A 15,148-nucleotide genomic window follows, 5' to 3' on the forward strand; every position below is an offset into this window, starting at 1 on the left:
TCGGATCCACGAAGGGATCCAAGTGGTATGACGTCAGAAGAGGACCTAACACAGGAGCTGGATCCACTCCGAGACCAACAGAGAGAGGATCCAGTCTGGATAGAGACGACGGATCAGAACTTGGAAAAGGCAGAATCTCGGTGGATCCGAGCTCAACACGCATTCGTGAATGCGTTCAGAGTCTGAAAATGTGTAGCTTTCACTGAATTCCATGTCGAGTGTACCGACAATCGTAGGTATATAAGCGACCACCACGTGCAGATGTGCATTCACAGTCGTATCGTCAATTGTTGGTCCGTTCGACAACGGCAGCCATAGGTTATGGCTCCTCAGATTCGCATCTTCAATCATTGACGTGAGCATTATCCTGCCGCCAAGATCGGTGTCGTTTGACACCCCAATCTGCAAAGCAAAATGTAACTCGTGGCAGTCTTCCAAATGGGTAAATACAAACCACTCGTTTTCCCATCTCCAGTGTTGACGGCTGCTTTGGTCGGTAGATTGTCGTGTGCGACAGTGAACAGCGAGGCTAGAATCACTCACTGAGGTATACGACAATCGTACACTGGCTCCACCGTATACTCCGAGTTTCATCAAATTTGAACTTTCGAAACCTGACGTCAGGATCATTTCGCAAACTTTAACATGAAATTTTCCCTGCGCATTGGATTGTGGGATAGGAATACGCTGTTCACGAATCTTTAAGCTCATCAAAACTGCGTCCTTAGTCGCGTTGACGTCGCCTTTATTCGACTCAACGCAAACCGGGTACCACGCAGGCTTCTTCCGCTTCACCAGCCTTTCTTTCCAATCTTTTCGTAGAGGAAGATGAACACGGCCGTAATTGTTTCCGATCAAGTCACGGATTCGTCCGACCAGTATAATATTTGTGCTAGTCGAGAGCGTGGTTGCAACCATAGGGTTGCTAAGGTCGACAGCCACTCCCACTTCCGTTAGGCCGGACGGAGAGATCGAGATAACGTCTGTTGCTCCTACTGCAAGTTCCTCTGCTGACTCATCTCGATCCACCATGATACTGACGTCAATAACTACATGTTTGGATAAGCCAGAAGAGTGTTGAGTAGAACTTGAGGCCTGTAGATTCCCCCGCACTCGATGGATCACCAATTCATAAACTTCTTGTGAGGTTGACGAAACCATTTTGGGTTGTTCGCTACGCAGAAATTGCATCTCCAACGTCAGCATCCCATGTTTATGGTAATGAGGGTCGCCGTTGTGCTTCGTTGATTCTAAAGTGAATGGCATTCCAAAAGGGACTTCGAGCTGCAGCAGATGATCTTCTTCAAGTACCGACGGGAACGTGGGCAGCGTCAAGTACCCGATCATTTGATCGTCGCTTCGTTGTTGGCTTGGGTTATCGCGTAGGATTGGTGAGACTGAATCCACCCCACGTTGATATAAAGTGATGTGAATAACGGGAGGGTCATCACTTGTTATTGGAAGAGCTAGCTGTTGATTCCATGTTACTGCACCGGTGTCGTCTCCTTGGCAGCAGCTACGCAGACATCCAATAGCATTAGTATCTAAGGTAGTCGTCGTTGTACTTGGTACCAACGAACCTGCTTTGTACTTCCTGAGATCCACAAGACATGGATACATAATAACTCGAAAGAGAGTCTGCTTTCCTGAAAACACTTCCACAGGCTTGTAGAAGATGAATGCACACGTCACCTACAACAGCTTGAGGTGTATAATTTGAGGACTCAAGACTTGTAGACGACCTAGAGCCATTCTCTAAAGAAGTGGCTCGTAGTCTCGAGAGCACCGACACTTTTTCAAAAATGGAATCATCCTCCACACTTGATTTCTCCACAGTAAGCCGTAAATCTGCCAGTACCGGTACGTTTTGCTGTGAGAAGAAAGAGCAGAGGTTTAGACTGCCAGTCGCTATCAATACTGGAAGCTACAGCTTCTTTACTCTTCTTACTCTCTAGAGCTTTGTCTTCTCGTCTGCGAAGTGGATGCTAGCGAAGCCCTGGACGCCATACTCTTCCGATTCTGCAGTTGAGGTTGCGCATACACAGAGATTTCAAGTACAGGAAACGATCTATCTTTCGGTGCCCAGCATATAGTAGTGCTGGCATTCTCACCCACCCTGGCAAGCAGTGTACCGTTACCACTCGCAGCAACCTTAGCAGCGGGTAGCTCCGATTTCCAGCTGCTTTGCGCAATACGAAGCTGGATAGAAACATTGTCACTTTCTGTAATATTTGACGGTAACGCTTGTACTTCGAGAATATCAATATCGAATTGACACTTCATCTCCATATTCTGCACTGGATACGCTATACTACCAAGAGCGGTAGCAGCAAGTGATACACCATTTTCAGCATTGCTATCTTCAAGTACACGAGACATTTGGAGGGAAAGCAGCGCTGATCCACATTCATTGTCTTTGCCGGAAGATTCCGAGTACAAACGCACCAACTGCTCAGCGGACTGACTCGGAGAGTTGTTGTCTTCCGCTGGGAGTGTCAGCGCGTGAATACAGAATTTGCCAAGTCCTATGAGTTCATTTCTCTCGAGAGTACTGTATCGATAAATTCCAACAAAAAAGATCTCCATAGCTGCATCGGCTACTTGTAGTGACGCAGATTTGGCTTCTCCATTCTCGGTAGATGATCCGCCCACCAGGAGCGGTGTAATTGTTTGGCAACGTATTTTTCCTATTGTACTGGACCAGATTCGGGCCAAACAAAGAGACTTGCTACCTTCAGTCTGGAGCTCGACTACTTTTACAGTTAAAACACTGGCTTCCGGTTGGTGCATCACCGTCGTCCACGTCCGGTCATTATCTTCTAGATCCGTCAAGAATCCACCTCTAAATTTTATTCGAAGACGCCCACCAATGCGATCTTGCTCACCGAGGAGCTGCAAACTCGACTGGTATTCCATACCGATCGATAGTTTTTTAAGCAAAAATCCCAGCGCTATCCAGAGCGACAATACTCGTGTGTGCGATCTTCTCGCACGGATATCAAGAGAAAGCTGAGGTAGCGCACTTGTCGCCACGTCCGGACTGAGCTCGAATCGGAGGGTAACTGGAACGCCTTTGTCTGTTTGCAAGCGAAAGCACGTCTTATGATCGCAATGCTTCGTGTCTGTGTTAATAAATGCGGTGGCAATTGAACGTTGAGATATTCCACCGCTGAGGTGAAGTCTGCCTCGCATGTTCACTTGTCCAGCATTGGCAAACTCCCTCAGATATTTCACCTCTTCACTAGAAACTGCGCAAATGTAGTCAAGTTTGAGCTCCACGAAGCTGCCAAGAGGAAGAGACGACGGTGTGTCGGTAGCGTGAGGCTCACAAACAGCAGAGGGCTCTTCATTAGCCAGTAAATTATGCGCGATTTCATCCTACAAGTGTTACGCATTTAATTTTACATGAGATTACGAAAGTCAATACAAAACCGCAATAACTAAATGATCTATTATATGACCTCTCGTGGCTTCTTGTCTCCTTGAACGGCGCTAACTTCTTCTCCTGTAGAGATATTTGGTGGCAGTGTAGCTGATCCAGTGTCAGAAGACTGAGAGTCCATTCACGTTTGCGGGTTTGTCTATTGACAGTCGCGCTGAAAAGGCGAAAGCGAATCCGAAATGGGCACATCTAAATGTAGTGTAGAAACAGACTTTTACGCACAGTTTTTCGTAAAGTCGTACGTGTTCAAGTAGTAGTCCCACTGCTTTTCCAGCTCCGACAACTTGCAGAACACGCGTCCACAGTCAGGAATCTCGGATTCTTTTTCGTTTACAAGAATTTGGACGTACACATCTTCGTCATTTGTTTTACTTTTAAACAAGCGAAACTCGATATTGGCTGCAAACGGGGAGAGTTTTGATGATCTGAAACCCCGTGATTTGATCTCGGCTTGAGTGAAGTTTGCCAGCAGATGTGAGCGTTCCCCATACCCCAACAACGTCATCAAAGGGAGCGTCGTCTCAGCGTGTGCGAAGAAAAAATTGCCCACCAATGAGCTACTGCCGTTCACTTTTCCTTTCATTGAATCGAAAAGTTCCCGCAGCAGAGCTGCAGCCATTTCGTAGTTAAGTTTGTATCCACCGCCAATCCAATAGAACTGCTCAAGGTCGTCCAGATAGTCCAACGAATGGATGAAAGTCATCGACATCAACGAGCACCAATGATGTTTGAGGTGGTAAAGTGCGATATCAAAACTGTACAAATAAATAGTACTTATGTTAGTGGCTCGAGCATGGTAGAAAACTGTTAGGATGCTTACGCGCAAGCAGATTGCACGGCCATCAGGTCCTTCGGTGAGAATTCGATGCCTTCCCTCTTCAACCCAAGCAAATGCTTTAGCCAAAGCGCAATCTTTGTCATGTCATTTGAGTTTTGATATTCATGCAGTTGTTGTTGTGCTGTCTGATTCTTCTTGACATCTCGTTGGTAGCGTGCACATTGGTCGAAAAACCGCAGCAGAAGATCCTGGGAATTTAAAACTCGTTGATACAAAAGGCAAACATTTATCATCGCGACACTGGACCCACGCACCTCGTCCTTCGGGTACACGATATACTCGACGTCGTCTGGATTCTCAAAGAATGATTCTACAAATCTGTCCACACGAAAGAAAGAAAACACGAGCTGTAAAAAAAGTCTGGCACTACTTAAAAAAAATAAAATAACGTACGCGATAGCGGAATGTCGCGTCCTAGTGACGTAGGTGTGTCTGATGTGGTATTTTTCCTTCGAGTAATTAACAGGGTTTTCGTGGTTACTTCTCGCCAGGTTGCGAGCACCAAGTTTCCACAGCTCCTGCTTTCCTGCATCCGCAAGCTCTCCCGCCACACTTTTATTGTACGGCAGAGTGTAGTTCTTCATCCAATGCGGCAGCGAATCTTCGTAAGGCTTTAGTCGCTTTAAAAGGCCATTGATCTCCTTTATATTGCCCAAAGTTGGGTACCTATCGAGGTAGAAATACTGAAAACTTTAGTGTCAAATTCGTAAGACATTGTATTTTACGAAATAAAAGTATTTCCCACCGAATTCCATGGCGCGCCACGAGTTGCGTCTGAATGAGCTCAAATTCCTGTCTTCGTGGAGATTGGTCGTTTATAGGAGCAAGTCCAGGGAGCGCTAATACAGTTTCCAGGACTTCGGGAGCTTTGCGTTGATCCCAATATTTGGTTTTTGTAGCGAACATGTGCTCGAACTTGTCTAACGAGGTGCCTTTTGACAGTCGAAAAATACTTGGCGTGCCTTGCAGGAACGAGCTAGGCGCCTGCATCGCCACTGCAATGTAGAGTATTGTGCATATTGCAAACATCTGAAGTACGCGTTTCATAACACGTAGAGAGAATGAGGGCAAGGAACCCGACCCAGACGCTGAGCTCCTCATAGTGTTCGTTATCAGGTCACAGAAGAATTTATAAAACTGAATCAGCCAATCAAATATGTCAGTTGCTTTTTATTTAAAAATGCTTTGATTTTCTTCTCAAAAAGGCATCTTTTCGTACAAGGTAAAAAGCAAATTGTGTATTGAAATTACTCAAGAGACTTGCGACTCAAAAGTTATGCATCGATATACTGTGATCAGTGGTCACTGACTATTCGTTGGTTGGCCCTGGGTACCTCCTTGTTGTACCTCTGCTCCACTATGTGATTTGACAAATGAACCTGGTCAATTATCTCCATTTTAGTCTTCGTCATCGTACTCCAGAGTAAACTCTGGTTCGGCTGTTTCGCCTTCATCGTCGTCTGCTACGACCTTGGCGTTGAAGGTCGGAGCAACAATTTGGTCTCCGTACGATTGACTACCAGAAGCAGGGGGTGGTAAAACGGGGACATTGCCTGGGACGCGGTTTCGATCTTGATCTCCGCTCGGGTACGGCGAGCCTTGATTCGCATAGGTCGACCCACTAGCAGCTCCGTACGGTGACGGAGCTGAGGTATAAGCTCCCTGGTAGCCTTGTGGGGGTGCCCCTAAGGCAGCCTGGTGATCAGGAGGGAGCCTGTGCCCATTTGGAGATGGCGCAGCGGCATTAGCATAAGACACAGATGAATCACCTCCTCTACTGCCGCGATCACCGTGTGGTTCATTATATACTTGCGGAGCTCCATAAGATCTAGCTTGAGAGGTAGGAGTGGGCGCATTAGCAGAAGGCGAGACGCCGATCAGCTCCATGCCCTGTCGCAAACTCGGCGACGGTTGCCAGCGGCTTCCACTTTGATCACCACCATGAACAGGGGGTCTAGGCGGCGGGTACCGGGCAGACTTGTCTAATTCCTCTTCTCCGTGAGCAAAACTGATACGAGATTCACAGAAAACAGGTCCCCACAAAGGGAGTCCACCATCAGAAGTCGGTCCATTGAAATGAATAAAAAGACTAGTGATCCCGTCAATGCTACTGATCGAATAGTACCTGCATTTATCTCCAAAGCGACACATTCCCAGCGGGAAATTGTTACACAGCACAGTTTTGCGTTTACTGTCCACCATTTCAGAGCGACCGACAGCGGCAGAAGCGGTCTGTGGGTCGTGCATGTGCCTGAAACAAAACACAATACAAGGAATCAGAATCCACATCGATCCACCGACGTGAAATCATCACCGTACCAGCAACGGTCGCCAAACGTGCATCTGCCAGCTAGAAAATTGCGACAGAGCTCTCCAGAAGTCCCAGGGATGCGGTTCCCAGGGCTCCGTCGGTCATCGGACCCAGAAAATGGGGATCGTTGCATGCCACCTTGGTCGTAAGGGCTCACATTCTGTCTACTTAGGCCTCCAGATTGTGGCGATCGCGCGTTTTCATGCGACCACCCAGTGTCAGAACCATGAGAGGGGGGTGCATTTCTATTCCATTCTTCGTGTCTCGGTGGGCCTCCATGAGGAGATTGCAATAACGGGCCTTGACGAGATGAACCCGGAGGGGGTCCATACCCGGGTCTGCCACTTTCTTGATGATACGCTCCGTCTCTGTCGAGTGACGTAATTATTGGGGCTGGCCTATCGTTCGAGGACTGGTTGTCCATCTTAGATGGTCCCCATCGGGACCCGCGAGCCTTCTTTACGTCACGATCATCTAAGCCCCCAGGACGATCGGCTGGGTCTCTGCGCATGCGATTTCCGGCTGGAACACCAGGTGCATCCCCCATAATGCCGCCGACATCTCGGCGGTCATGGCGCTGATCGGTTCCTCGTCGTTCGTCATAAGCTCGGTGGTTGTATGCCGCAGTGTCTTCTCTCTGGTGTCTATCTGTTGTATCGTAGGCCTCGTCGTACGGAGGTCGTCCTGGTTGGTCACTGGCGTGGTCTTTCTCCTCCTTCTTCTGCTTGATAATAGACAGCAGTGACGCTAATTTTCCTGGCGAGGCACGGGGCGTGACATTCCCCGAGCGCTCCTCCTGGAGCATATATTCCCGTCCACCAAGGTCTTCAATCTGTCTCGGCGTGTAAATTGCGCGCTTCTGCCACTCCTCAATCACGTGCTTAACCTTAGGCTGCACATTCACAAACAAGTCAACCTTTTGATCTTTCCCATTGAGGCAGCCTGGTCTTCTCGAACCTGAAACTGTTCGGGGACTTTCTTGACCGCTGCGATTGTGTCTGACATCCGGATCAAAAATCGCTTCACGTACGCGTCCTTCGAGCCATTCTTGGTATGAGACTGTAGGAGCACCCACGTTCAGCATCAACAAATAATATATATATATGGAAAGTAAAAAGAGTACCTGTCTGATGATGGCGTCAACTGCATAAAGCCCTGTGAAAACCATATAATTAATTGAAATAGAAACAGTAAGAGCGCATTTCCATGGCAATAAGAGAATAGAGTTAAGTAAATCACACCAGCTAATCGATGCTCCACCTCTGCCTTCCACAGAAACACTTCGATGTCGTGCACCACGTGTTTGTAAAACTATACGAACATCATACAGACTCCAAGTCAAAACACGGCATTTCCCTTCGCGCAGCACATCCATCCGCACCTTTGAGTAATGCGCCGCCAACTTGGCGACGGCGCTAATACGGCTCTGCGACACACCCTTGGCAGTGGCCAATCCCTCCAGTGCCTTCTTGAGCTTCTCGAAACCTTCCCACGCGCCTGAGCGCGAGCTCTTGTGATCCTTGCGGCGGTGCTCGTGGCCCCCCATACTGTCGATCAGCCTTCTACTGGCCAGCCAGATCTTGAAAAAATAAATATTTTAGTGTGACTTACATTTGTGTGTGGCATACACGAATAAATGAATTATATATTGTTGTCACGCTCACAACTGCGTATCATCAACGCTCCAATCTCGTCCATGTCCTCCATGAGGCCGGCCGTGTCGTTTTGTATGTTATGCATCGAGCACGCGTGAAAAATTGAATAGTAAAGCCGTTTATTCTCTTCAGCCCATTTCAAGCTGATTTTTTATATGTTCTGGGTCTCTTCATGGCAGCCATCGTGTGCACACAGCACCTTGTGCTAGAGGAAGTTATCTTCCGAGAGTATACAAACTCTCAGTGAACGGCAGTTCACAGGTCCCCTCTTTAATTAAAGAGGGCGAAGTAACCTAAATAAGGTAGATTGTAAGCTGAGTATATTTATAGGTAGGTTAAGTTTGGGTTTTATACAAACTATTAGTTACCTTTAGAAATGCAATGTCATTTAACCAATGGTTGGCTTTGAACGACCTTGGTACCTTGTACCAAATATCCCGGAGTATGAGTGTCATACTCCTGAAGTGTGAAGTGTCACACTTCATGTAGCCAGGGTACACATAGGGCTACGTACCCCGTTACATCCTCCCCCACTTAGGTTCGGTTTACCGACCAATCAGAATGAAGAGGTGTTCGTCACGAACTCTCATTCTCAAAGTCGAAAACCATCGACTTGGCCGCGCGAGCGCGGCGGAGGCTCACTTCACAGTTAGAGCCTCGAGCAGCAACCTGTGCGCTCTTCGTCTAGGTCCCCACTTCGACCGTTATCATGCCTCGTGGCACTACAAAGAGCGGTGCTAAGACACGCTCCAAGGCTGCTGCCGGTAAGGCGCAAGCCAAGAGCACTAAGCCTCACGGCAAAGGCTCTGCACTCAAGGAGGCTACTCAGGTGGCCTCCGAGGCGATCGGTTCCTCGGGTGACGCGGCTGTGGACAAGCGCGCTAGCAAGCGCCGCAGCCCGTCGCCCTCATCTTCGGACAATCGTCCGAACCCTCGGTTCATGGAACGGGAGTTCAACTTGGGCAGTGAGGACGATGTCGAGTCCGAGAGCACTCACGATGCTCCTGCGGGCTCTGTGGAAGGACACAGCCCAGTGCCCAGTGAGCACAAAGATGGCAGCGTGCAGTCGCCCGCTAGTGACCACGGTGATCACAGTCCCAGGACCTCTGTGCGCTCTGAGAGTCCGGTCGTCAAGGCTAAGGGCGCTCCCAAAGCCGGTGGCGATGAGGAAGAGAATCCTCGCAAACGTCTCTCGCTTGCCGAGGGTCTTGCGCGTGCTAAGGCCTCTAAAGCCGAAGGCGCCAAGCCCTCAAAGAAGCGTACCGCCTCTAAGTCTCCACTCCGCGAGGAGAAGGAGACTCATCGCTCCTATCGGAGTATCTTCGACTCCTCGGATGAAGAGGAGGAGAAGGAGGAAGAAGAGGAAGAGGAGGGTGCTATCGTTGAGCCCCGGGAGGTCTCGAATGACCTCGACCAGCAGCAGGAGGAATTTCAAGCTGCCCAGCGTGTGCGTGGGGGTTCGGTGGCGGCACCCGTCAGCCAGGGAGCTGCTATCAGCTTAAGAGGGTATTGGCCTCCCGAGGAGAGCTCTGGGGCTGACCTTTTCTTAGAGGTCCTCGTCGCTCCTCGTGGCCTTGTGGGCGGCCACACTTCTAGGGGCATCTATGAACGATCCCTTGTTCAGAAAGAAGAGTTGTTCGTCGACAACTTGGAGGCTGCTCGGTGTGTGCTTCTCGCGCCTCACCGCATTCCCCTGAAGGACTTCAAGACTTGTCGTAAAAGGCCCGAGACCCGGGGTGGTCTCTATCCTCTTTGGGGATACCCCTGGGTTATGCCCGAGAACTGTCCCACGTGGAGTTCTTGTGAGGACATGTTCTGGGCGTGGGCGGAGACTCTCAAGTACTCACCCACGGAGTTACGGGAACTCCATGAAGATCAGCAGCTGTCCCACATCCTGGACCAGCGTGATCTTCGTGTGAGGTTTGCCCACTTGATCAGCAAGCGTATGCTACCAAGGGACATCCTGAAGCGCGCGGCTTCTAGCGCTCACGATGAGCGCGGGTACGGTATGTATTCATCGTCCGTACCCCGTTCGGGCAAGAAGCCCCGGACTACTTATGAAGCTGCCGCCGCTTCTGTTCCCAGATTGCGACAGCCTTCGGGCAGTCAATCAGGAGCCGTTCAATCGGCTCCCACGAGTTCTCGGAGTGGGCATAACCCCTCCACTTCACGAGGAGCTGTCGCTTTCCGCTACACCGTTGCTCCTGGAGGATCCGCTCCACGTGGAAGTGGACTTCTCCATTCCGGTCAAGCAGGGGCGGAGGTGCCCTCGTACGAGTACGAGTACTCGGCGCCTCCCGAGAGCCACTCTCGTCCGAGTGCTCCGACTGCGGGTCCGACGCAGGACTCTGAGGTTGACCGCCTCCGTCAACGTGTCCTCGTGCTTGAGATTGCACTTGGCCTTGGGACTGGCGGTAATGCTGCCGCCCAGGCCGGGAATCAGGGCGAGCTCGCTCGTCTTGCGGGTCGCCTGGACCTGGTGGAGCGAGAGGTCGCGAGCCTGCACCTGCGGGTGGATCGCCGGGCCTCTTCGTCCGATCTGGACGAGGCCTTTCGAATGATCCGACGGATCGAGGCTTTGTTGCCACGTCCGGAGCCGCCTGCGGCACACTCCCAGACGTACGCGTATGGTGCGTACCCGGCGTACTCAGCGTACTCGGCGTATGGCGCCGGGATCCGTTCGTATGGAGCCCCTCCGGCGTACGGTCTTGACCGCAGCCTTGCCGTCCCGACCGAGGTATGGGTGCCTGCTCCGACGCCCTCGTCGACGACTGTGACTGGCCCTCGCTTCGAGGACCTGGGTCAAGGGGGGACTGCGAGTCAGCAACCCCCTGCGGGTCAAAGTACCGCTTAAGACGTCCGACATAGAACGTCGGGTGCGTCGTCATTGACTTTGGAAGGTCGATGGTGTACGACGCACCATGTCTGGCCAGGACTGCAAAAGGTCCGATGAAGCGGTGCTTCAGTTTGTTGCTGCCGACAGAGCTAACAGTGTCAAGAGGTAGGTTCCTCGTGTCTAGCAACACTAAGTCCACAACCTCAAATATACTTAAGTTTCCTCTTCCTTGTTTGTCTGAGTACTCCTTTTGTTTATCTTGGGCCGCTGCCATGGCATCGCGGACCCTGCTGACAATGTTCAGCTTGGTATCCATAAAAGGATTCCACCTGTTTCCGCAGCAAAACTGGTCTCACATCCGAGACCTGGGAGGAAAGGGCCTTTCCGAGCCTCTCCCCCACTTAGAATAGAGGAGTCAGTGTCTCCTCGAAGAGTGAGAGGCACTCTGGGGTGGCGGAAGCCGTTCAAGTAGAACGGCGTGAACCCCGTGGACGCGTGCACCGCGTTGTTAAGCGCAAACTCAACAATTGGAAGCTGCGTCGACCACGTACGTGGCGCTGCCGCGCACACTGCGCAGAGTGTTCTCGAGCACTCGATTGACGCGCTCTGTTTGGCCGTCTGTCTGCGGATGATCCGCAGTGGACATCTGCAGACGAGTTCCCAGTAAAGGGAACAGCGTTTTCCAAAACGCAGCAGTGAACCGCGGGTCTCGGTCCGAGACAATCGTCTCCGGGAGACCGTGATAGCGGAACACGCCATCGACGAACAACCTTGCGGTTTGTTCGCCCGTCACAGTGACGGGAACTGGAGCAAGATGTACCATCTTGCTCAGCCGACACACGAACACCAAAATTCCGGTGTTGCCGTGTCCGTCGGCGGGAAGCCCAAAGATGAAGTCAAGACTCATCGACTTCCAACAATCAGCCGGTACGGGCAGGCTCTGTAGTGGAGCCGAAGAGTGCCCTGCGGGTTTAACCCGCTGACATGTTTCACATGTCTTGACGTACCGGGCGACCCACTTGTACATGTGGGTCCACCAGAAGGACTGAGAGACCGACAGAAAGGTCTTCTCGCGGCCCAAGTGGCCGCTGGAGGGCGCGTCATGCGCCTCCGCGAGGATGTCGAACTTCAGATCCTCGTCGTTGGGTACGACCACCCGTGGAGGATCAGTGGGCTCCACCCGATAATAGAGGAGGCCCTCCTTCAACTCATATCGGTGGAGCCGTGAGCGCTGTCGCGACGAGAGCCAGTCGGACTTCGCGCTCGTTCCGGCCTTAAGGAACTTGACGATAGGCGCGACAGCCTCATCGTCCCGATACGCCATGCGTATCCGATCATATAGATCCGTTGTCACCCGCGTGATGTGGGCCAACTCATAGTCGGGACGCCTAGAGAGGGCGTCCGCAAGCACGTTGAGCTTGCCCGGCTTGTATTCGACGCGGAAGTTGTATTCCGCGAAGAAGGACAACCACCTCGCCATCCTTTGGGAGAGGTGAGACGAGTTAGTCGCCGTCCTCAAGGACGCGTGGTCTGTGTAGATCACAAAGAGCCTAGAGCCCAGAAGGTGAACACGGAACTTCACAAGGGCATATTTCATTGCCAGGAGCTCCTTGTCATGGACAGGGTAGTTCCGCTCGGCGGCTTTGAGCTGCCTGGACTGGAACGAGATGACTCGTTCGTGTCCAGCCGTGTCGGCCTGCAGCAATGCAGATCCGATGGCGTAATCGGAGGCATCGCAGACGACGCTAAACGGCTTCGTCTCGTCCGGCAGGGCCAGGACAGGGACCTCTTGGAGACTGGCCTTGATGCTGTCAAAAGCATTTTGGTGCTCTTGCTCCCAGCGCCAGTCGACGTCCTTCTGAAGGAGACTCGACAAGGGCTTAGCAAATCCCGCGTACCCGGCGCTGTACTTGTGAAGGTAGTTGGCCAAGCCCAACCACTTTCGAAGATCCTTCTGGGATCGGGGCGTCGGCCATGCTGCTATGGCCTTGACCTTGTCTGGGTCAGCCCGAACGCCCACGTTGCTTATGAAGCAACCGAGAACTTTGATCTCTGGCGACGCGAAAACGCACTTGTCGATGTTGGCGTAGAGCTTGTTCGCTCGCATCACGTTCAACACTCGACGGAGGTGTCCTAGATGCACCTCCATGGCCGTCTTGCCTCCCTCGGTACGGCTATGGACGAAAATGTCGTCGAAGTACGTCTGTACGAAGGTACGCAAAGGGCGGAACAATTGCGTCACCAGGCGATTGAACGTCGCCGGGGCGTTAGACAAGCCCTGCGGCATGACGAGCCACTCCCAAAGCATGCCGCTTGGAGTGCTTACCGCGGTGAACGGGATGTCACTCTCTCGCATCAGGATTTGGTAGTATCCGTCTACCAAATCCAGCGCACTGTACAGTACGCTCCCGGCCATGTTGTTCAACAACACATCCTTTCGTGGGATCGGTGTTTGGGCCGGCACCGTTGCGTTGTTCAGCTTGTTAAAGGCGTGAACCAGACGCCACTTTCCGTTCGGCTTACGAACGCAGAAAGTCGGCGTCGAGTGCGGGGATTTCGACTCCCGCACCATGCCTGCCTTCGCTTTCGCGGCGAAGAAGGCATCAATGACCTCGCACTGTTCGCGCGGGAGAGGCCATTGCCTCATGACACAATACTTTGTGCCGGGCACGAGATCAATCTCGTGCCGTACGCCTCGATCCGGTGGGAGTTGGGTCGGTGGGTGTTTGTTCACCACGTCCGCGTACTCCGTCACCAAAGGATACACCGGATCCTTGGGGTTCTTGAGAATCTCATAACCCAAGCGCGCCTGACGCTGCTTGTTCATGTCTTCCAGGACGTTCTCGTCCAAGACAGAGGAGGAGATCAGCTCCTCCTGAGTGGTCTCAGGTCTCATGAGTACCATCTCAGCAATCTCTTCAGCCTTGAGGTTGGTCAGGAAAGACTCAGCCGTCATTTCCTCGAGGTGCAGTATCTCTGCAACCTCTGGCAGTGGTTCCAAGTGGACACCAGATGCCTTGACGGGTAAACCTGTCTCGCCATCGAAGATGTGATAACACTCTTCCACCAGCCTTGTCGGAGGAGCCCGGGCCCTGGACTCCGAGTCGCTTGAAGCGACGTCGATCGGAACAAAGTTCGGATCCGACTTGAGGCGGCGGCGGCGTCTTTGCCGACGGCGTCTGTGACGGGGAGCTTTGCTGCCCACGTCTAGGGATGTCGTCGCTACGACATCCGAGGCACTCGTGTCCTCGTGTGGTACTGTTGTACCCACACAGGAAGCGTGTTCAACGCCTTCCTCTTCAGTTAAGGTCTGGGCGACCGCGTGTGGCACTGTGTTACCCACACAGGAAGCGTGTTCAACGCCTTCCTCTTCAGTTAAGGGCTGGGCGACCGCGTGTGGCACTGTGTTACCCACACAGGAAGCGTGTTCAACGCCTTCCTCTTCAGTTAAGAGCTGGGCGACCGCGTGTGGCACTGTGTTACCCACACAGGAAGCGTATCCGACGTCTTCCTCTTCAGTTATGGTCTGGGCGACCGTGAGTGGAACTCTGTTACCCACTCTGAGCACGCTGTTCTCAGTGTTCATGACAGCTGCAGCTGTCTGCGGAACTAAGCTACCCGCCTGTGGACCTAAGTTACCCACTTGGCCGGCGCCTCTTCTGGGCGCGGCCACCATCAAACCATCCTCGGAGTCGTCATATACGTCGACGACTCCCAAGCATCTGCCGGATGCTTTGGTACCCTGGCAGCCCTCGCGGGCGCCCCGGGTCCTGACAGAGGTGGGAACATGACTCACCAATGCTCTGTCGGACTGCGCAGGGCGGCTGGCACCGATTGCCTTGCCTCGCCAGTCGATCCAGGGCTCGTGCTTCTCAGGCCAGGGCATGCCCAGGATCATATCATATGGATCCATATCGAGAACAGTGAGCTGTTCGAGGCTGTCAAAGTCTTCAAATTTGACGGCCAGATCCACTTGGACGTTGGGGACAGTGACGACCTTCCCGTCGGCCAGTCGCACTGACACCGTCCCGTTGCCCTTGCTTTCTCTCAAAGCATCGGACAACTT

General features: G+C 52.1%; 2 protein-coding genes across 2 annotated transcripts; both read right to left on the reverse strand.

Moving 5' to 3' along the window:
- Nucleotides 1-3,656: 3,656 nt before the first annotated feature.
- On the reverse strand, nucleotides 3,657-4,285 carry PITG_19638 (uncharacterized protein; the record flags this gene model as incomplete). Its single annotated transcript, XM_002896153.1, has 2 exons — nucleotides 3,657-4,197; nucleotides 4,263-4,285. 2 exons carry the CDS (start codon nucleotides 4,283-4,285, stop codon nucleotides 3,657-3,659), a joined length of 564 nt encoding a protein of 187 aa, XP_002896199.1.
- A 1,393-nt stretch (nucleotides 4,286-5,678) lies between these two features.
- Nucleotides 5,679-8,137, reverse strand: PITG_19639 (uncharacterized protein; the record flags this gene model as incomplete). The annotated part of the gene is made up of 7 exons (XM_002896154.1): nucleotides 5,679-6,269; nucleotides 6,312-6,531; nucleotides 6,582-7,483; nucleotides 7,549-7,650; nucleotides 7,715-7,746; nucleotides 7,833-7,902; nucleotides 7,973-8,137. 7 exons carry the CDS (start codon nucleotides 8,135-8,137, stop codon nucleotides 5,679-5,681), a joined length of 2,082 nt encoding a protein of 693 aa, XP_002896200.1.
- Nucleotides 8,138-15,148: the final 7,011 nt, after the last annotated feature.

Source organism: Phytophthora infestans, genomic scaffold, assembly GCF_000142945.1.
Source record: "Phytophthora infestans T30-4 supercont1.102 genomic scaffold, whole genome shotgun sequence".
Taxonomy (NCBI): Eukaryota; Oomycota; class Peronosporomycetes; order Peronosporales; family Peronosporaceae; genus Phytophthora; species Phytophthora infestans.